Source organism: Cebidichthys violaceus, unplaced genomic scaffold, assembly GCF_023349555.1.
Source record: "Cebidichthys violaceus isolate CVI_PGR_0920_01 unplaced genomic scaffold, fCebVio1.0.p SCAF_1, whole genome shotgun sequence".
Lineage (NCBI taxonomy): Eukaryota > Metazoa > Chordata > Actinopteri > Perciformes > Stichaeidae > Cebidichthys > Cebidichthys violaceus.
In genome coordinates, this window is record NW_027176262.1 from 14,966,220 (window position 1) to 14,988,034 (window position 21,815).

Below are 21,815 nucleotides of genomic sequence, written 5' to 3' on the forward strand. Positions count from 1 at the left end.
CACAACCAATCAATACAGGTATTGTCAAGGACTTGTTAAAAGCGTCATCCTCATGGAGCTGTATCCTCTTTCAGTTAATGAGGGCGCTTCTTAGAGGGCACTCAGACACTTTGTCCCCCTTTGTTTGTTATGCGTTTTTGTTCATGAATAATTAATGTGCGCTGTAGCTCAGTTGTCACATTAGCTTACTTAGGGCCAAGTGGATTTCATGTATCATTGTGTGTTTGTCCACATTGCACATGTTACGTGTGACTTTGGTCACTATGCGTGTGACTTTGGTCAATAATGTTACTAAATGTGGGAAACCTAATATGTTTGAGTTTCAAGTCACTATGAAAAAACCCCACTATAATTCTTTCTACTGTATTTTAATGCAGTTGTTCCCAACATTTTTGGCTTTCGACCTCTTACAGAGATGTTTTTTTTAAGTGTTGTTGTATAAGCTTCTTATCTAGTCAGTTATTTTGCCCAGTAGTAACAGACAGGAGTTACGGCAGCAAAGCACTGTACTGATGTGGATGGGGGAAGCAGCAGAATGTAGTGTGAGAGTGACCCCATTTTCATTTGAATAGATTTTAGATGTAACGTTGTCTGATAATTTCCAAGGGCTGCACAGTGGTGTGGTGGTCAGCACTGTCGCCTCACAGCAAGAGGGGCCTGGTTCCTGTTCCGGCTTCCTCCCACGGTCCAAAGACATGCAGCTTAGGTTCATTCTGATAAGACCTTAGTCTTAGGGATGTCCATACATCATTCAGTGTTTCTATTACAGCTAAATGACATTTAAAACTTGAATTTTACTTATTTGATTAAAGTTACAGCAGTGAAAATCCTTGCATGCTTTTTGTGTCTTGGTATTGTATTAGTTTTTTTTAGCTCATTTTGAACTTCTTGTTATGTTTTAGCAGTAAGTAGACTGTGTCATGGAAGCCAGGCAACACTGACCTACTGTTTTTTTGTGATGAGTTAACATCATGTTAAGAGGACACATCATTCTCCTGGACCTTGACAGTTGTTAGTTTTGCCCTTGGCAAATTTAGCTTTTTCCTTTTGCATACTTGCATAGATCGTGTTCAGCTTGTATCTCCACCTGTCACATGCAGTGATCATTTGTTTGATTCCTCTGCAGTCCTTGTTTGCTTGCTATCAGGTTGCATTTTCAAACAGTTGATGACACCACCATCCAAACTGTGAGGGAAAGCAAAGACTCTGAGTCTTGTTGTTTTCTCTTTTTACCTTCCTTTTTGTCAGCCTGTGATGCCAGCTGAGGAGCCACTATGAGCTGTGGGATGTTTTTTTATTATTTTTTTATTATTGATAGCCATGTAGGAGTCTTCTGTCTCCCTCTCTGTGCTGATGCATAAATATTTAATCTGCAGTCAGCTCTTAAAGATGAGGAGATGAGGGGATATGAAGGGCTGGGGTATTAATTGGAGCCCGTGGAGGCCTCGTTGGTGCCGCTGAGTCCCGTCTTCCCTGTGATCTGTGTGTGTGTGTGTGTGCAACACGGAGAGGATAGGTCATCTTCAGACATCCCTGTTCAGTGTGTCTAGGTGATGGCTATCAGCCCCTCGTACACAGCTGGCTCAGTGAAAAGGTCTGTAGGGTCAAGGAGATGTACCTCAAGGCTCGTTCTCTGCTTCACGAACACACACACAGTTCAATTTTATTGTCTTCTTATAGCAGGAATATTGACAAATTGGTAATACAATCACTCCTAATTGGACTTCGTTGACCCATCATATTGGGTCAACATTGAGAAACCAACTGTATTTCTGTCATTTGGCTTTGGTGCTGTGCAGTAAAATGAGTTCAAAGAAAACTCAAGAGAATGTTGTGCATTAGCACACAGCTCAATACCTTTCTTTTTTAAGATACACACACAAAGCATCCCTGTAATCATGGTCTCACACACACTCTTTCCCCGATAACCTGCACCAGTGCTGTGGTTTTGTAGCACATGAGCCTCAACAGCCCTCCAGTTAATGCCCATTAGAACCACAGAGGAAGGGACCAGCGCTCCGGTGCAGAAAGGGACTGATGGTTTATTAAAAAAAGCGGGATTTTGCAGAGGTGAAAAGATGGCCAGGAATATAAGATGCTTTTAAGGGAGATGGAGATAAGGGCCATTAGGTGATGTCGCCTCGCTGTCTGTGTGAAGACGCACCCAGCGCCGGCGCCTGGGCTCTGCTGAGCGTGTGTCAACTCAAAGTCAAACCGGACTGTTGGCTGAACACCCGCCAGCACACGTTGTCCTCAGCAGCTCAATCACACAGCTCCACAAGCACCGGTGTCTCAGGGTGAGACTGTTTCTGTCTGTGTTTGGAAGCACTTTGGATTCATGGGTCAATTTGCCCAGTGTAGCATATCCCTCCTGATTTTTTTAGAGCCGAGTTGATGTTTTATATGAGTTTTTACAGTGGAAACTTCAGTATTACTGCTGTGTGACTAAGCTGGAGCCTTTTTGGGAGGCTTAGAGTTTCAGGCTTAACAGGTCAAATGTAGCCTCAGTCGTCTCCTTGTTCTGATATCTCCTTCAACCACAGGAGCAAATTCTGGCTGTCAATACGCTTGAAATCTAATTAAACATAATGTGGAAACTTTAGAGATGATATAAGAAAGAAAGAAGGGTCTTCATATTTTTTCATGTCATTTCAAATCCTATGAAAAGACTTAAAATATATAATATATGTTAATTTTGTCAGGTATGACACATTAGTTTCTCAAAATAAACACTTTATATACAGCTGTGTAATACTAATGGGATCGCTGAGTGCCGTCTTCTTCAGGCAGCAGGCTGTGTGTGCAGCGTTCTGTTGTCACCACCGGTGTGGCTCGGACGTGTAGAGAGACGACGAGGGAGGAGTGGGAGGCCAGAGGTGGCAGGTGGCTTCTTGCCACCAGTCTTGGCGTGATGGTTACTGTGATATTTTGGGCCTGAATAATTTACGCCGCAACAACACGTCTCCCCTCGCCACTGCGAAATGTGGCTCCTGGCTGCATGTTTCATTAATGCTGTCGCCTCCAAACCCGTTTCATAATTCAGCAGGCACTAGAAGAGCTGCGATGTGTCGCCACACAGCTCACTGACACCGGGGAGATAGAGAGAGGCCGGATGCAAAGGAGGTGAAAGATGGGGAGATAGTAGGGGGGGGGGGGGGGGGGTGTAAAAGTGCGAGAAAGACTACAGTTCACTGCTTCTATCTAGTTGTTTCACCACATTGTCCCAATTGGCAGGAAGATCTGGCCCACTTTACTGTGTCACTGGCAGCGGCTGAGCATAGCACCTACTAGGTCTGGAAAAGGCAATAAATAATTCACACTTTGTTGTGCCCTCTTATGTGCTAAATACTGCTCATTCCCATTTATGTTGCCTGGGCATCGTAACTGTGCTCCTCTTAAGAACTGGTGTCCAACAAATGTATTCACTTTTAATTGACTTTATTGATTTAATCTCACTTGAATCTGTTTTGAAGACGAGTACAACAATAACTTATGTCTGCTACCCTATAAAGCTGAGAGAGCTTTAGTGTGATCTTGGTGAGTAAAGGTAATTCTGCTTTGGTTAAAAAAAAATAACAACTGAAAGCCTGTATATATGTACATAACTGATACTTTCTGAGTATACATTCTCATGCTTTCATTTCAAAAACACAGTGGAATGTAATTTATAGTGCTGTACCTATCTGGCATATACAAAAAGTTGGCATACTTGTTTGTGTGGTGGTTCTCAGAATGTTAAATTGGAAGGACTTGCATATCTGCTACCCTCGGTTTTCACATTTTTCTTGAAGAATACAAAGAGGTGTGTAGTTGAGCATGTAGATAGACATTTTATAGCTCAGCCCAGTGAGCCAACTAAACACCAGGTCTCTGTCAGATGTTGGCTCTGAATTATTCATGTCTGTAATTTTTGTGTCTGTAATTTCTGTGTTGAGTGTCTCACACTCACGTGGCTGAAAGCCTTTGCTGAAGGTGCTGAAGATCCGTTTGACTGCACAGCGAGATTCTCTGCTTCACACCTACATCCGTGCAGGTGGATTTATTGTCTTGTGACGTACATGGCTGACTGAGGCAGCGACACCTTGGTTGAACTTGAACATAGTCTTATACAAATGGATGACTGGGTCAAACAGTTTGAACCAACATTTATCAGCACATTTCCTGCATGAGTGTTGATTTGATGTGAGGATTAGATTCAGCAAAGCTGGTGTGTAGTAATTTGAAACATTTGATAATTGGTGTCCTGAACAATTGTGGGCCTTTTGACAAAAAATAATTTCAAGGTCTTATCAATACTTAAAAAAAACATGTTGTGATTCATTATCCTCATTGACAACACATGGTCACAGAAGAGAGGCGATAATCATGCTAACAACCATCACCAAAAGAACACACTGTAATTGAACTCGGATGTACCACTTTTATTGTACTTTGTCTTGAGTGGGCTACAACGGCCAAAGACGTGTCGAGTGCCAATGTTTCCATCGACAAATGAGAAGCTGCGTCTCATGCATCAAAACTTTACTGTGGACGACTGGGAGGCAGTGGCTCGGTCTGGTGAATAAAGACTTCTTTTTGTCCCTTTTGAGAATCTCCCTTACGAGTTTTTGTGCACCTGATCCATCAAATTGTAGTGTTGGGGACAACAGCTCTTGCTATGGCCTCCTGAAGCAAACTGGGGAGGGATCAGACAAAGAGTCATTCAAAGACCACTTTACAACTCATCTATAATAAGAAGCAACCTTGCCTGTATGGGGGAATTGGGATCCCATCTTGTGAGGGGGGGCTTGCTGATCAACTGGCCTGACCACAACTCATTGGGGCCTCAAGAAGTAGCATGGGGCTGTGGTCTTGCGGGCCCACCACCAGCAAGATTACATGAAGGGGTCTGCTGTGTTTCCAATGATATGGGCTTTTCCATAGTGAAGACTGACTCTTGGGTTGTAGATGGTCACCTCTTGTGTGGGAAGGGTGCTCGAGTTAGTGGTTTTACTAACTACATATAGCCTAGCTGAGGTTGCTTCTACATTAGGGATGCACCGATTCAACTTTTCATTCCTGATTACGATATAGACACCTTGGTATCGGCCGATACAGAGTACCGATCCATCACCAGTGTTTAATACGCTGTGTGCCTCGCTGTGAGGAAGAGACTGGGGTCATTCTTATGTGTAAGGCAACATCAGGCTTGACTTAAACATTGCTTTCTTAACTTTGTGAAACTAAATGCTACAAATACATATATAGATATAAATGTACTGAATTGCTTTTTATCAAAATAATGGCATCCAAAACCATATCGGCCTATTGCCACCGATCTAGCTATTCAAGTCGGTATGCATTTCCACTCCACACATGGCAGTGGCCCCTTGGACTCTCCTCTCTTAGAGTTGCCTAGTGAGAAGTGGTATGCAGGAGTTTGAGGAGGAGCTCATAGTGGAGCTCCTACTTGCCTTTGCTACGGCGTGTCACAGGGAGAAAGTTTAGAATTGTTTGTGCCAGTGCATCACCAGTGTGGAATCTCTGGATCCCCCAAGGACTCCATATTCTGCTGCCGGACTTCAAGGCGTATCTAGGCCATGACAAAGAATCTTCACAGGGTGATGGGGTGCAGGGGCCAGCCTGATCTCAACCCAAGTGATGCTTTGCTATATGTGCTAGCCAGCGACTGTCCATAACATCCACTTGGTCCCAAAGCACCATAAGACAAAGAACAATACTGTAGGTGTGCGGCAGCATGTCTTAGGTAGAGAGAGTCCCCCGTCCGCAAGTTTTCCTGCTCAGTTCTCTGGTGGAACCTTTCCTGCAACCCAGGCAGATAGTTGATAGTAGAGATTGACATTGACATCAGACTTCCCTCCCCAAAGGGATGAGCTTTTAGTCATCATACATTTCTTTAAAATGATAGTCACATCTATCGCATCATAATAATATTCACAATTATCGTTTGGTCTTTTGTCCATGGCTGCATTTATTGTACTGGTCCAGTCCTGAACAGAAAACAAATTGTAAAGTTTTAAAAGGTCTTTTCTGCTATTTAATGGTAAAAGACTTTTCTGCCATTGATAGAAACTAAACAAAATAAAAACTAATGAAAGCATGATCTTTGTTGCCCTGTTAAATCTAGTTCTGCTGATATGATTATGTTGGCTACCCTGTTGCATGTTTTTTTATCAGTGAGAGCATTTTTCCTTGGTACACTTAACGTTGTGGAATCAGCTCCTTTCCAAGTGCAGCCTGGCAGATAATGGCTGTTTTGTTTAGTAGTAGATCTGCCTAAAGTACATAACTTGCATTATTCATCTCCCACTCAAGATTGCACTGGAAAGCTATTGGAGAACAAACAGTTTGCTGAGTTGAAGACGCACGTAAGGGGGGTCCTTGTCGATGTAACACTGCATATTTAGTGAATGTGCAATGTTTTATTGATGCCAATGTCCTGGCTGCACTTGCTTTAGGAGGCACCAACCTGATGAAATCTTCCCCATGCTTCATTTCACCACTATGAGGCAATCCCACTGGCATGCAAGGCATTATCAACACTCTTGTGTTGTGGTAATTTTTGCTTTCTGTACGGTGTTTTTGAGGAACACTTGAGTTGTTTGTTCATGCAGGTAAATAGAATAGATGTACTGTTGGGGACAAGACGTCATAGAATGCTCCCCACCTTCCTCCCATCTGGTGGTCCCTTCTGCATCCGGCTTTACTGCTTTACACCATTAGCCTGTTGAAGTTTTCTGCTCACTACAAGAAGAACTTCATCTTGACCCGTATAACACATTTCCAAGCCAGTGGAGCTGCTCTTTGATTGTGAAGCCATGCTTATTCAAGGATATAATCCACACAGCACAGATATGAGTAGGGCCGTAAGATGAGGGTTTTTAGATCAATGTGCCTCTGCTAAGAGCACTGACAATAGTACAAAAACAGTGATTTTATTACAAAGGGGATCCAAACACGTCAGATTTACAGCGAGTACAATTGAAGAAAAGAACTCCAAGCTGTGCGAGGACACAGGAGCAAACATGGGTAGCTAAATGCTTCCTGTTCTTTGTTTCAAGCTAACGTTTCAGACATGGAAAGTGTCATGATGTGTTACAAGCATCTAACGGAACGGATATCCAACCCAGTTGTCTACATAGGCCATGTTACAGCGTACTTCTACACTTCAAAGTCTATTGTCCCGCTCGTAACTACAGGTGCAGCCACCTAGCATTTCCCCTTATCTGCGTCATGGGCCCCCGGGCCGGTGTGTGACCGGTCCCCGCTGGGACCTTGTCGGGTCCTTGGCTGAAAGGAGATCCTACGCGATGACACAGTGCACACGTGGCCGACTCGTAACACCCCTATTGCTCCATTGTTGGAAAGCAGTTACAATGGTTCCACCAGATGGAGCAGTGATTATCGAAACTGTGGGCTTAAATCAGTTGTTCTTATAATATCTGAAGTGTAAAAGGGACTATGCTTCCCACATAGATCATAATTTTTATCTTATCACGATCATATGATGATGATCAGCTCATGACAATATGCTGGAGCTTTTTATTTTATAACACTGATGCATATAGTTGATTTTATGCATCAAATGGTTTGACCGCTGAAGGAGACACTCCTCTTGATACTGGTTATACCGTCTCTTCTGTCCATGAAAGCTCTGAGAGATGCATTATTTAACAGAATTAGCCTACATGACAATGAAAACAATACCGTAGCAATAATACAAGATTAAGTGAAAAATAACTGCGTGCGTGGCGCTCATCTAAGCAGCTGATTTATCTGTCCTAATGAGCGTTCCTCAAAGTGAAGGAAATTTTTACATTTTATTTGATTTCAAAAGCAAATCTACTAATATATCCATCAAGCAATCTTATAATTGATCTGTATAAGGCCATATATTGCCTATTAATAAAAATCAACACATATGCATGTCAGTAAAGGAATTTTCCCTGATTAATAAGTCAAAGCATTAAAACGGCTGTGGTTTGCTGTCTAATAATACTAACGCCTTTTTATCATTCATTTCTTTGTGAGCTCTTTGATGTGTACATTTATGTTCTTTAGTTTCACAGAGGCATTAAAGTGCTGCATTAAGTGCATTGTTCTAACAAAATTGGACATTTTATTTGTTTTTGTCTGATGGAGCAATCTAGTTTACTTGAAAGTGATTGCAATTTTCTTTATTCTATTATTTGAAAAAGCACAGATGGAGGAGTCACAAAATGTTATTTCAATAAAAATTCAACATGGACCATTTTGTTACAATTTTGTTGTGGTGGTGGGGCATGAACATTTCTCTTCCTCCAAAAGTTTGAGAACCACTGGCCTAAACAAAGGTGGGGACATTCTAGGTGGCTGCATCTGTATTGAGGGATCACCAAAGTTATTTAAAGATGTTCTATTGGATAAATGTAAACGTTGACCTGGATGAAAAGCCATGGGATCACCAAAGATTGTAGAATTCATCCTCCGGGGGACCGAGAATGTGTGTGCATCCATCCATTCTTGGGATACAGTCTAGACCAAAGTGATGGACTAACTGACGGACTGACATTGGCACCTAGGTTTATTCTGGTTAGTGTCAAAGCAAAATGAAGATATACAGTGGTCATTTGCCATATTTACCAGCTCATTTACTATATTATAGACAGACATAGTTGTAGGTTATCTATTATTTGTCAAAAAACTGATGTTTTTGAAGATGTAGGGAGTGTGTTGTTCACTCTAAACCACAAGACAACTCCTTAACTATAGCATCATCTAAAAGAGATGCTGCTCTCTTGATTCAGTCTCATGATTCTGATTCAATGTGATCAATTTCCACTATTTCAACAAAACTTGAGTAAGCAATTTTCTATACACGATACCCCTGTGATTTGATCAGATGCTGGACAAGCTGCGAGACCGATGGACCAACACTGGTCTCTGGAAGAAGCTAGAACGACACAAAGCCGTGATCCCAGAGCCCCGCGGGGGTGGCGGCAAGGGGGATTTTGACGAACTGCTTCAGAAGTACTACGATGCCATCAAGTACTGTGAGGAAGAAAGAGGTGAGACTTGTTACTGTCACTATGACCTTTGGACCAGCTGATGCTATATCACTCTGTATAGCGGCTGTCTATTCTGTTTTTTGCAGAATTACATTCATTTGGCCAAGTCTAGTCACACAATGAGAACAGCAAGTGGTACTACTTCATCTGAACTTGCATTGTCATTTGTACAGCTGCACCGCCGCTGACGTCATCATAATTTACAATGGAATAGTTCTAGTACTTGTTCAGAGTCCCACTTTATATGACATATTTACAGTGTATGTGATTTGTTTGCTATAGATGGTGCACTGCTGATCGCTGTCTGTAGGGGTAAAGTGAGTGAAGGACTAGACTTCACTGATGACAACGCCAGGGCAGTGGTCACCATTGGAATTCCTTTCCCAAACATCAAAGACCTCCAAGTAAGTAGACTTAAAATAGGCCTGCTCGATTATGGCAAAAATGTTAATCACGATTTCTTGATCAATATTGAGATCATGATTATTCAACACGTTTATTCACTGCTTTTGGAAACATGCATATAGCCTTTTTTGTGCATTTTAAAGTTAAATGCATCAATCTGGTGCACTTTGAGAACAAAGTTTACAGGCTAGATCTATGAAGCTTGTGCTATTGTAAAGAATGTGTGCTCTACAAGGCTGAGCATTTAAATCTGAAACGCATTGGTTGTATTGATAAGAGTTGTGATGACACAGCAAAAAAGCCGCACTCACGAAGCATGATTGTTGGAAGCCGAAATCGTAATTGAAAGTATAGTTTGATTAGTTGTCCAGCCAGTTTGCAGATATTCTGCACGGGGGAGAAACGGGTGAGACTGGGAGCCTTGCTCTAACCAAAGGTAGAAATACGTCACTCTCCCAGCGGAAAAAAGAAGTTCTTCCTGGCTTAAAAAAACAGGACTAAATATGGTATTGGGCAACCTTTAGTGTCATAAATGTGACTATTCTGTAACACTTGATGTAGCAAAGTTGTGCCTGACATGACCAAATGTTACACACACTCTCAAGGTATTCAATTCCATTTCAAAGAGGTCCAGTTACTAGAATTTCCTCCCAGCAAATGTCCGAATCTCATAATGTGTAAATTGCTTCCTATGGCCTTCCCCATCAAATCAAATGAATAAAATAATTTCCATAACATTGCAACAATATTTATTGTTCAACATTTTGAATACCATGAACACAAAAATATACCACACACACACCCCAAATAAGAGCATCTCCTTTTGGTGATCCGTGAAATAAAAAATCCCAAAGCGATGGTGTGTGTGTGTGTGTGTGTGTGTGTGTGTGTGTGTGTGTGTGTGTGTGTGTGTGTGTGTGTGTGTGTGTGTGTGTGTGTGTGTGTGTGTGTGTGTGTGTGTGTGTGTGTGTGTGTGTGTGTGTGTGTGCTCGCGCCCCGTCCTTAGCAGATAAAGTTGACCTTTAAGTTTAACTCTCTCCTCCTCTTTACTCCTCACAGCCCCCCTGTCAGAGCACGACGGAGCTTTCACTAACCTGTTCTGTCAGTGTGGCACGACGTGTGGGTGATTGAAGCTTCCCAGACCCTTTCACCTGAGCCAAAGCTGTCAGCTCTCAGGCCATTGCTTGTTCTTTTTGATCAGATTCAGTTTTTTGATTAGCGATATTGTGTTTGCGCTGGTGTCTTGGTTCATGTTCATGTTCATGGTCCAAAGCATCCCCCTGAGAAGGTCATATTAGAGTTTTTACCTTGTGTTTACAGATTAAACACATGTGGAAATGTGAGTAATGAAGACATAAAAGAAAAACGGACTGAAATATGAAACACTGATATATATATTGTGTTTTTGTTATTAAGCCATGGTGGCACTAGATGAAAGACTATTTTTACACTTACAGGGATTTACGCTACCATGGAGCGCTTAAGCTCCTCACTAATACCCAGTATCTAGTCAAAAACTCCAAATCTATAATGTATGTACACTTGGATTTTTTAGTTTTTGTCTGAAACATTAAGCTTTTTTAATGTTTCAACCCTCCCACAACCAAAATATATACCACAATATACAGTCCACATAACAATTGTGATTTTAATAGAATCCAATGGGTGACGATAGAAATATCTAACCTTGAAATGAAGACAATGATTCTAATGACTAAATATAATTGGCTGTGCATTGTAGGTTTTGCAGCCAAGCCATAAAAACAGACGATTACGGCTAAGTTTCAAATCTCAATGTTTGTATGGTATTGACCTAAATGTGACTTAACACAAAGTGTCTTTAATCAGACATCAACTTATTTTAAGAATAAGTCTGGGGATGTTTAATATTTTTCTTAATATCAACTAGTCCCATGAAAAGACCAAAAGTAACACTGAGTGTATCTACTAACAAGTATTTAGTTTGTATCACTAATATATCTTCTTCTGTGCTATAGAGCTCAATTAATGTCCAAACACTTTTAAAACACATCAATGAGCAGCACTGTTGATCTTGGTGACCTTTCATTACCATGAATTAGTGTTCATTTTGTTAGTTATTTTTGATTTTGTCTTATGCTGCGTTCACACCAAACACGAGTTCTGGCGTTGCGTTACTCGCAGGATCATTTGTGTTTATTCACTTCATTCGTGCTAGACGTGCCGGAGAGGAGTGACTTGTTTCCATGGAAGCAATTATCAACTAATTTCTAACTAATTATTTCCGCCATCAACCATGGAAGAAATAGCCTCTACTTCTGCTTAGTTGTTGTGGAAGTCCCGGATACCCGGGAAACTAAATACCTTCTTGTCTGGGTTCATAACATAGTCCAGAGGAGCTCCGTGGATTTCATCGAGCTGTATTTACTGTGTTTAGCAAGCCACACGTCGGCTGTTTACTACAGCTGTATGAACACAAAATAAACAGGCTTTGCTCTGATTGAATTGCAATAAATGGACAAAAAGCGGAGTTGAACAATTTCAACTTGTGCAAATTTTGCGTCTATTCGCATCTTTGCATTGACTTTACTCATTAATATAGCAGCAGATTACATGCAAACAGCTGTGGTGGTAAAGGTGCCCCTCAGTGTTAGAGAGGAAGGGGGGACTTTTATTTTCATCCGACTGGTCAACTTATTCTCATACGTATGTGAGGATAAAATACGTTAGTAAAGCCAATGTCAATGTCTTAAACCCTTAACCCTCTTTCTAATGGAGATCAGGAGGCGACTCCTCTGGTTGCCAAAAGAAATCTGGTTGTAAATGAGAAAATGGCTCTACTTCTCACTTGATTTATTCCCTCAGTAAACATTGTAACATGAGTTTATGGTCTTATTTGCTAGTTTCAAGTCTTCTTCAATACAGCATGATGTTCATTTCGTAAGTGATGGTCCATTTAGATTAAAATGACCATAAACCGGAGTATGCTTTAGGGCGGGCTTACTGTGATTGACAGGTTGCTGTCGCTACCAGAGCCGAATGCATCATCTCTGCATCACTCCTCCGCAACTCCAAATATGGTAATTTCCGTTAACTGGTTGCAAAAAACTAAGATGGCGACAGTCGTAATCCAAGATGGCGACGGCCTAATGGCCAAACTCGAGGCTTCAAAACGACAGTCGACAAACCAATGAGTGCCATCACGATGACTACGTGGACTTCTTATATACAGTCTATGGTTACTGCTTATCATTTTCATAACATACACACAGTACATCATGCTTCAAAGCTACTACTACTCCTGATTATGTAGTAGTGAAGTACATTTTAGTCTCATCTTCTTTCGTTAACAATATTGCATGTTGATGTATGGAAAAAAAGAAACATATTTAGTCGTAGTTTTCATTGTTGTAATTAACACAATGTCGAGATTAATGATATTGGATTCATGCCGATATCTCGTATGCCGATATTTTCCAACACATTTGGCAGATTGACGATTCCAATATGAAAAAAAGAAACACAATGTACACTGTACACGCACAAAACCCACACACAATCCTGTTGGCCCAAATACTTTGTAGAGCACTAAATGTGCATAATATATAAAATAGTTCCCAACAAATGCACTGTTTACTCCTGCTTGAGTAATGTTTGCTATAAACTACAGATACCAGCTGTTTTAGGAAATGACTGAGCTTATATGGTTGAGTAGACTTACTAAGACATTATTTTTATAGGTTTATAGCATTGTTTTCATATTGGCATCAGCACACAGGAATCTTACCCTTTTAGTATCGAGACATTTCCAAAAATAACTCTTATGATCAATAAGACTAATGTCATGTTGATGCAGCAGTTTAAAGTCTTAGATATTAAATTGTATGTATGATATTTTATTTATCCGGTAGACAAAATTACAGAAAAAACACAAAAATAAGGCAAATACTCGTATGACAAATAGCCCTGCTCCTTTTTAGTAAAAAAAAAAATCAATATTCAAAAGTCAATATTCAGTATCATAAAACTGATGTTTCTGTGTAATTCAGCTGATTCAAGCTTGTACAATAATGTGATTGTAGAATAAAATGGGACATACATGGATGGAGCAGAACACCAGGAGGAGGATTGAAGAAGCCAAAGCTTGTTAGGGCTAAAGAGGAGCTGACCAAGCGTGAAAAGACGATGCATTTCTAATGACATATTCTGTCCTCCACATGAGCAGCCTTTGTTTATTTGCTACATGTGCAGAGAGTGCCTCATCTTGTCATGATTGTGGCTTCTGTAGGATCAGGTAGGCAAGTCTGATGGTGGTGACTGCTGGCACTTTATACTGCCTTTTAAAGTCCCAAAACCTTAAATTTAGGTTTTGTTAAGCTCCATCCATTATCACCATTAACATTGCATAATTTAAATAAATGAATCGATAAGGTAATGATGCCACATCCATCTGAATGGGTCAATGTACACTGTGGTTTACCAACCATCCTCCCAACCAGGGCACTGGTTTTACCAACGTTTCGACATTGCAGTCTTCTTCAGGGTAAAGAGGGACAGAAATAGCTCCATAGGACCTAAATAGGGATAGGACACAGGTGTGTTCAATCATGGGGGGGGGGTCTCCAATCAAATTCTACACATTGTGGGAAGAGCATATAACTGCCTCATTCTTTAGGGGGTGTATCAAAAAAGCCTCTCATTTCAATACAACCCGATCAAAATGGCCCCCTCTTCTAGAAACAATCCCTTTCTCTATGCCTTTTCTTCAATACAACAAAAAGTCTACTAATAGTGCAGGGAGGAGGAGTGAGCATCAAAAATCCCAGGGCAAGGGTTAAGTGTGGACACACGTATGTAGACACAGCTGAGAGACGATCTGATGCATTGAAAAGCATAGCCAAAGAGCAAAAGGCTTCCATTTTAATTATGCAGTGTTGCTGAGATTTCTTCCTGCATCTATATGGGTCTGTGCATCTTATGAGCAGAATTGACGACTGTTGTCTACGTCTGACGTTGATGTTGACTCCTGTAACAATATCAGTCCTTAAGTCTATAAAACTTGTGATTGGATTTGCCTCATCTTGCCTTTATTTCACATTTGTCTCTGTCTCTTCTTTGCATCTTAATCCTCAGCTTTGCTTGCTCCTCTTTCTTCTCCTCTCTAGTTCTCTCTTCCTCCCCCAGTTATCTCCTCTTTCAGTGGCTGAGGCGGTGTGGCCCCCAGAGAAACCCTTGGGGGCTGTAAAGGTCTTTGAGCTAACCCCATTACACTGCTGAGAGGATGGAGACACTGACACTAATGACACAAAGCTATGCAGCTAGCCTGTTAAAGGAGCACATACTGTACACTGATGCAGCACTCTGTCGGAGAGGAGCGGTTCTTTAAGGGGCCACAGACACACATACACACACATGCATAGGCACTGGTGCATGTAATGGCGAGTCACTATTGGATAGTCAATACTATTACATGGAATGGTCTATTCCACTAGAAGAGGCATTCAGGAGTCAATGTACTCTGAGTAATGATACAGGGTTCTACGTGGCTCTATGTTTACATGCAGTCATCTACACTGAGGTGGTTCCTAACAAGTATTGCTGAAGCAGCAGCAGCAGCAGCAAAGCAACCTTTTCTAACATATTGCAGCTCTGCTCATTTGACCTGCTGACCTACGCGGTCACATCACTGTTGAAACTGCTTGTTTGTTTATTTATGACGTTTATGCTCGTCAGTTTAGCTGCAAGTTATAACACAGGAAAGCAAGCCTAGCGTTTCAAGGACAGAAAACGTAGACCGATTGATCAGTTGGCTAGCTGATTAGGCCGATTAATGCCATTTTGAGATAATCGGCATCAGAAGATGCCTGCAATCATTAGGCCAATTAAAAGGAACACGCGCCTGCAGGCAGCGTTCTCAGTTTGGCTGCTGTGGAACGAAGTTAGCAAACACCAGGGAAGGCCGCTAAACTAACATTGTTTATTCGTTTTTTATTTATGATAGAAATAAGGAGATGCTGCTATCAGCTGACTTGATGCACCTGGAGCTGAAAATTGAGTCTAAAAACCTAGAGGAGCACACGGCCGACTCGCCGTACCAAAGGAAGATCATTAGTTTTGCGGGCGAGTGGCCTGTCTTGATTTAATCAGCCCCAAATACAGTTAAGTGCAATAAAACTTAAAACAAAACCCAAAACATTTTTTGATACATTTTTTTATTCTTTAACCAATATGCGTCGACCACTATTTCTTCTGATTCGTTCCGATTGGTTGTGATGATACTTGTGCAGTGACTTTTTGCTCGCACACTGATTACCTACATTGTAAAATCTTAGGTTTTCTTTGTTACTAGCATCGTCTTATGATGCTCTGATTAATTACTGCAAAGCAAATATACATTGTCACTGATCAATCTTTGTCACCTGCTGAAGTTAATCAGAGAAGTTCTTCCAATGCATCTCCTTCGTTGATCGATTCTATGAATTTTAGTTGATTTTTAATTGTCTATTTCTCTTCATTTCATACCACACAATGATGCTATTTGGCTTTACAGTAGATCTAACCCATGTTGTTGACTTCAGTGGCTGCTCATCGAAATGATGTGATCGTTTGCGAAGGATTGTCATTTTAATATTTAATCATTTAATAGTTTGCTGAAACAATGTTCCACCTCTCGATTTGTTCAAGATGCAGAATGATGTTTGATTTTTATTTCCAATATTTAATATGCAACAGGGGAACCCAAGGCCAGTGTTCACTGCTTCAGCTTCCAGACCGTGGTTAGGAACCACAGGGGAGACTTTGTTTTGCCTCCAGGGTCAAAGTTGATGCTCACTTGGTGGTTACACTACATTTACTACCTCGCTGCTAATTTCCTCTCTGCTTCGATCGCCAACACCTGTGTGCTCGGAGCACATCCACCGCCACTCTCTCTCTCTGGCTCGGTCTCATATGAGCTGAAACAGAAGAAGCGGTCTGACAGCAGTGAGATCTAGACAGCCACGCTTCTTCCTGACACTGAAACCGTGTGCTCAGGTAGACACTATATTTAGCCAGCTAATGACCTCATTCACTTTTTATTTGTAGCCTTATTTGTAACATCGGCTGTAAAGATGATTCTAGTTGAAGAATCCAACTATTATGCAAAATGTTCAGGGTCAGCTTTAATAATTGTGATCATTCATTATAATTGTGACAGGCCTATCTGCGACTACATGATGGTCTAAACAACTGACAAATGGCTCGTGTGATGTGGCACCTCTGCTTTTACTATTGTGTTTTCTTTAAACACATTTACACTGGCATGAATGCTTCGTATTAGCACTGTATCATATTTACACCATATGTCTCGCTCTGAAACACACATACAGTACACACATGCGTGACGTGTTCTTACGTTGTCACTTCCATGCACCAGTGCCAACATGTGCACGTTCTCTCAAGAGCACACCTGGACCCAGACTTATTAATTCATTCATTCTATGCCACAGTCACACGGCAGCACCCCGTTGCTAGGATAAGAGGTGTAAGCCCAGCTTCTCTCCATTTAAACTCCTCCAGCACTTTAGATGCCTGCATGGCCTGCATTCCCAGACAGGCATAACTCTTAGAAGCTACAGCCTAAGCACATAGCATGGCATTTTACTGGCCTGTTGTGTTATTGTGACAAAGATCAAAGGTTGAACTTGAAAAGTCCTCTGCAGAGAAAGGCCTGCCAAAGGTGGTATTACATTGATGTTGAGTTTTTCCAAATGGCATGTTTTACAGTGAACAGTCACGTCCTGCGTGAGTGAGTCAAACAATAAGTGGCTTTAACAAGCAATAAAAAGACACTTACAACAGATAAGGCATCGCTCTTGGTTTAATGAAGGGCTCAGTCAACCTCTTGCTGCTGCCCTTTATTAAAGACAACCACGAGAGCATTTTAATTCTAAGGCTTGCAAGCATGTAAAACGGATGGATAAGGGGGATTTTGGAGGAATGTTGAAGAGTTCGTGGAAATGATCAAGAAGAGAGAATGATAGATGCTCCAGGCACACTCAAGACTGTACATATGGCTTTATCATCAGCCACTGAAGGGAGGCTATATAATACATGATCACCACTTGTACTGTCCATGTCAGCATCACAGGCTGGCTTTAGAAGGACTTCTTAGTCAACATTCTTTTTTGTTAATGGACATTAAACCCTGCAACCCAACATTTTCCCACAATTCATTGCTAAGGATGACTACTATCTTCCAAAACAACGCTTTATTACGATTCCTTAGTTTGAGAGATACAAACCCCCTTTTTTCATTTACAAAAGAAGCACAAGCAGCCATACACACAAACATTTGCCAAATTTGGATTAAATTGGCACTAACGTTTTGAGGTCAAGATGGGACTCAAAATGTGGGTCAAGTCAGAATAAAGACTTGAGTCTAAACATGAGTAGGCAACCTTAGGCACGCATACCAATGTAGCGTAACCAATGGCGTACTAGCAATAAGTACGCAAGACACATTTTTTGTAAATGTTGAAGTGCCACCTCCAATGCCAAATCACCTCTTGCGGCCTGTTATTTATCGTAATTTGATAGATTTTAATTTTTTACCCCTCATCTGCAAAGAACCGACCTGCTGTGCCTCTGATTGGCTATTCTGCCTTCTTTGCAGAATTTAAGTTTATTGCTGATGAGCAAGATTGATGGAAGGTTGCTCGGGTAATGATTTCAACTCTGATGTTGGTGTTTTCATAAGTATGGTGGCCATCTTGTTTCGTACTCTCATTTATAATTACAAATGTCCTGATTGGGGAGAAAAACATTTTTTAAAGTTTTTTTTTTTTTTAAATGTTGTCAATGGATTGAATTCTATTAAAATTCCATTGGAGAACACAATTTTGATGTGTTGTCATAAATAAACTTAATGTTAACCTTAATATTGATATGACAAAGTTGAGTCAAAAACCCCATGAGACGTGACAACTTGGTGTCCAAACACCAACAAGACTGAAACATGTCTGAGATGATGGAAACCTTTTGTTAAGGCGGAGAGAGCACTGCAGCCCTGTTCCATACCGGTCCATATCCTCTCACACCGTTAAGAGCTTCCAATCAGCCTCAACCTTCATTGAGAGGTAATATCTACCAAAGTGAACTTTTTAGTGGAACATAAGAAAGCAACTATAAAATAATAAGTAGGATTCTGTGTGTAGCCTTGCTGTGAGCTGATCCATGAGCAGTGTGACACACACACACACACACACACACACACACACACACACACACACACACACACACACACACACACACACACACACACACACACACACACACACACACACACACACACACACACGGACACTGTCTTCAAGATGAGCCACTCAGCTGTCAGCTCAGCCTTATGTGGCAGACGAGGCGCTCAGCAATCTCAGTGACAAGCACAAGATGTCCCGGACTGCTAGAGGCGTGCGCACTGACACTGACGCGCACGTACACACACCCGGCCCAAAATGTAGCTCAAACAGATGCGCTCAGCTGCGAATCATGCCTAGTGGTCAAATATATGTTTTCAGGGATGAACAGGTTGCTGTAGAGGACGAGGCCAAAGCAAGCGAGTGATCTTTTGACATTTTAACTAATCCCTTCTAGCTTGAGGTTTCTTGCACATTTGCTAGCAGCCAGAATTGGCTTTTTCACATATGCAACCTGTCATGTTAGATTGGACGATGACATGGTACGGACCAGGGATGCGATGGCTCCAACGCTGAAATGGACTGTGATTGGATTTAGATGACACCGCTGGCTTGAGGCTAATGGCCTTTCTGTTCAAGCTGTGGGTTTAGAAGTGGATTCTTTAACTGCTCTGGTGTCTCATACATTCAGACAAAGTAATCTCACCATGAAGCCAGCAGCGTTAACAAGGCTTCTTGTGACACGGCTATATGAGTTGCCTCCCACTGCTATCGTATCGTCGCAGATAAAACCTGTGACTTTTAAATCTCCTGTAAAGCCTAGAGCTGCATCATACAACGCTAAAAGTTTTCCAGTGTGCTGGTAGGTTGTCTGTGGTGTTGCTCAGTTGTTTACATGCTTCCTAGGTGAGGTGTTATTAGTCATAGTCCAACTTTAGGGCGACATTTAGCAATTCCTGTGACTCTGTTTGTTTATGTACACAAGCCCAGACAGGCCACAGTGGCATTGCGTGAGGGAACAGGCTGTACCTGCCACGGCCTCGTGTTTGGTGGCTCAAGGCGAACACACGGTACCTGTCAAAAGCAGTTAAAGCCCCGTTCAGCAGCCTGCCCTGCATGGCATCCCGTCAGACGCCAACTGAACTTTTCACTTGTCAATTCTGAAAGGTTAGCGCTAAAATCAGCAGCGACAGATGCAAATGGATGGATGCTCTCCTGGCATTTCTGTGCAGGGATGCTTCATGTCACCTAGGCCACCTTGTTTGTCCCCCTCCTACCTCCACCCTACTTCGTCATGGCCTCTCTTTAGCCCCTCTGTTCCCCTTTCAGAACACATCTGTCTGTGTGGGCAAGTAATATCCCTTCAGGTCCTGAGACCTATTTGTTTGGTGTTTAGTTTGCCCTAGATCATCGTCCACTTGGTTTCCCTTTCAAATCCAAGATCAAAGCAAAGACCCTCTTTGCCAGGTGCTGCCACAGTTATGGCTGTTGTTTTGGAGAACAGGTTTTTAGTTGTGTTCAGTATTCATTTGGTAACCAGTAAGGCATTTCGCCGTTTTTTTTGTGTTTTTTTTTACAATAGCATACAATAGAGACACAAACTGGGGAGAAGGAGAGAAGGTGAAGTGCCGGCTGAAATGTAGCCAAAGATGTGGTTATATGATCCACGTCTAAAGCACAAGGCCCTGAGATTAATGCTGATAGCACAAACCTCATGCCCCGTTGATCTGTTTTCTTGAGACGACCCCCTGAACAACAATGTGGAGTAAGTTTCTGAAATGGACAGAACCAGATCAATCACCTGAATATTTCTGTTGATTAGATGGTTCCAGAAAAATGTTCAATAATGTTGTCACAAAAAATAAACGGTTCACATTTATAGTTACTAAAATGGTATTGCAGTTTGAGTAATGCTTAATATTCATTTTCTTAGTCTTTGATAGAAACCTTTACTATCCGTCTTTTCCAGGTTGTTCTCTCCTTCCATGTGTCTTACAAATACTTAATTTCTGACTTTGAGAAAACAGTCAGTGGAGCGCAGACCACTGTTCATTCAAGCAAGTCCCTCAAACTTATAACTCGTGGCATAACTCTTCTTCAATTTATTATATCGGCTTTAATCTCTGAATGGTTTCAGTTTGTGAAATCACTTTGTAGTCTCCTCTATTCTCAAAAGGTGATGATAATGTTGTTACGTGTACCTATCTCATCACTATTGGATCAACTAAAGGTACCAGACACCGCACTGAGAAAATGAAAAGCAGTTGCGCAACGTGTTTAATATTGATGGACTTGAATCCAAATACTGTCCAATATGACATTGAGATGACAATTGCTATTTTTTAAATACTGCTCTGTGGTTTCAGGTGGAACTGAAGATGAAGTATAATGACCAACACTGCAAATCCAGAGGTCTTCTCCCAGGCCATCGTTGGTACGAGATTCAGGCCTACAGAGCTCTAAACCAGGCCCTGGGAAGGTAAACCTGACCTCTACAGCTGCACTGTTTTTACGTTTTTGCCCTCACTTTTATGCTTAAACCCTCAAACTTCATTTCACAGGTGTATCCGCCACAGGAATGACTGGGGTGCCCTAATTCTCGTGGATGACCGTTACAGGAATAATCCCAATAAGTACATCACAGGTACTCCATAATGTGTACAGTGTGTGAACACTGGCCGACTTCATTTAATAGCTGCACGGCCTCTCGTGCTGAACACTAGATGGCAATGGTTATCCACTGTAAGGTTTCTTGTCTCTGATGTGTGTGTTTGTGTGATCTCAGGTCTGTCTAAATGGGTCCGCCAGCTCGTCCAGCATCACGGCACCTTCAGCAATGCCATGCAGTCTCTGGCAGCCTTCTCTCAGATGCAGCAGAAGGTGGAGGGGCCTCCTGCAGACAGTCAGGCCCTCAGCTCTATTGTCTCATCTCCAAACAGTCACTTGTCAGGAAATGTAGAGGGACAGGGTCTGCCCAATGCCCCAGACCCTCAGACACCCCGGTCATGTGTCAAACCGCCTGAACCCCAGCAGGACACAAGCCCCTCCTCCATCCATTTCTTTTCTCATACACAGTTTAAAGCGGAGCAAAAAGAAAAAGCAGGTGAGCTAAATTGAAAGCTGAAAGTAGAGTTTTGGTGCTGCAAGGTTAATATCTAATACATAATCCAAGCCCCCCCCCCCAAAAATGTAGCATTTCAATATATACGTG

General features: G+C 41.7%; 1 protein-coding gene across 3 annotated transcripts in view; it reads left to right on the forward strand.

The window, feature by feature from the left end:
- Nucleotides 1-21,815, forward strand: part of brip1 (BRCA1 interacting helicase 1) — an 84,707-nt gene that overhangs the window by 18,588 nt on the left and 44,304 nt on the right. For all 3 annotated transcript variants that reach the window (XM_068712335.1, XM_068712352.1, XM_068712343.1), the window contains exons 15-19: nucleotides 8,882-9,047; nucleotides 9,330-9,451; nucleotides 20,971-21,083; nucleotides 21,166-21,248; nucleotides 21,390-21,707. In XM_068712335.1, the coding sequence (XP_068568436.1) occupies nucleotides 8,882-9,047; nucleotides 9,330-9,451; nucleotides 20,971-21,083; nucleotides 21,166-21,248; nucleotides 21,390-21,707 (802 nt within the window). The remainder of the gene's footprint in view (nucleotides 1-8,881; nucleotides 9,048-9,329; nucleotides 9,452-20,970; nucleotides 21,084-21,165; nucleotides 21,249-21,389; nucleotides 21,708-21,815) is intronic.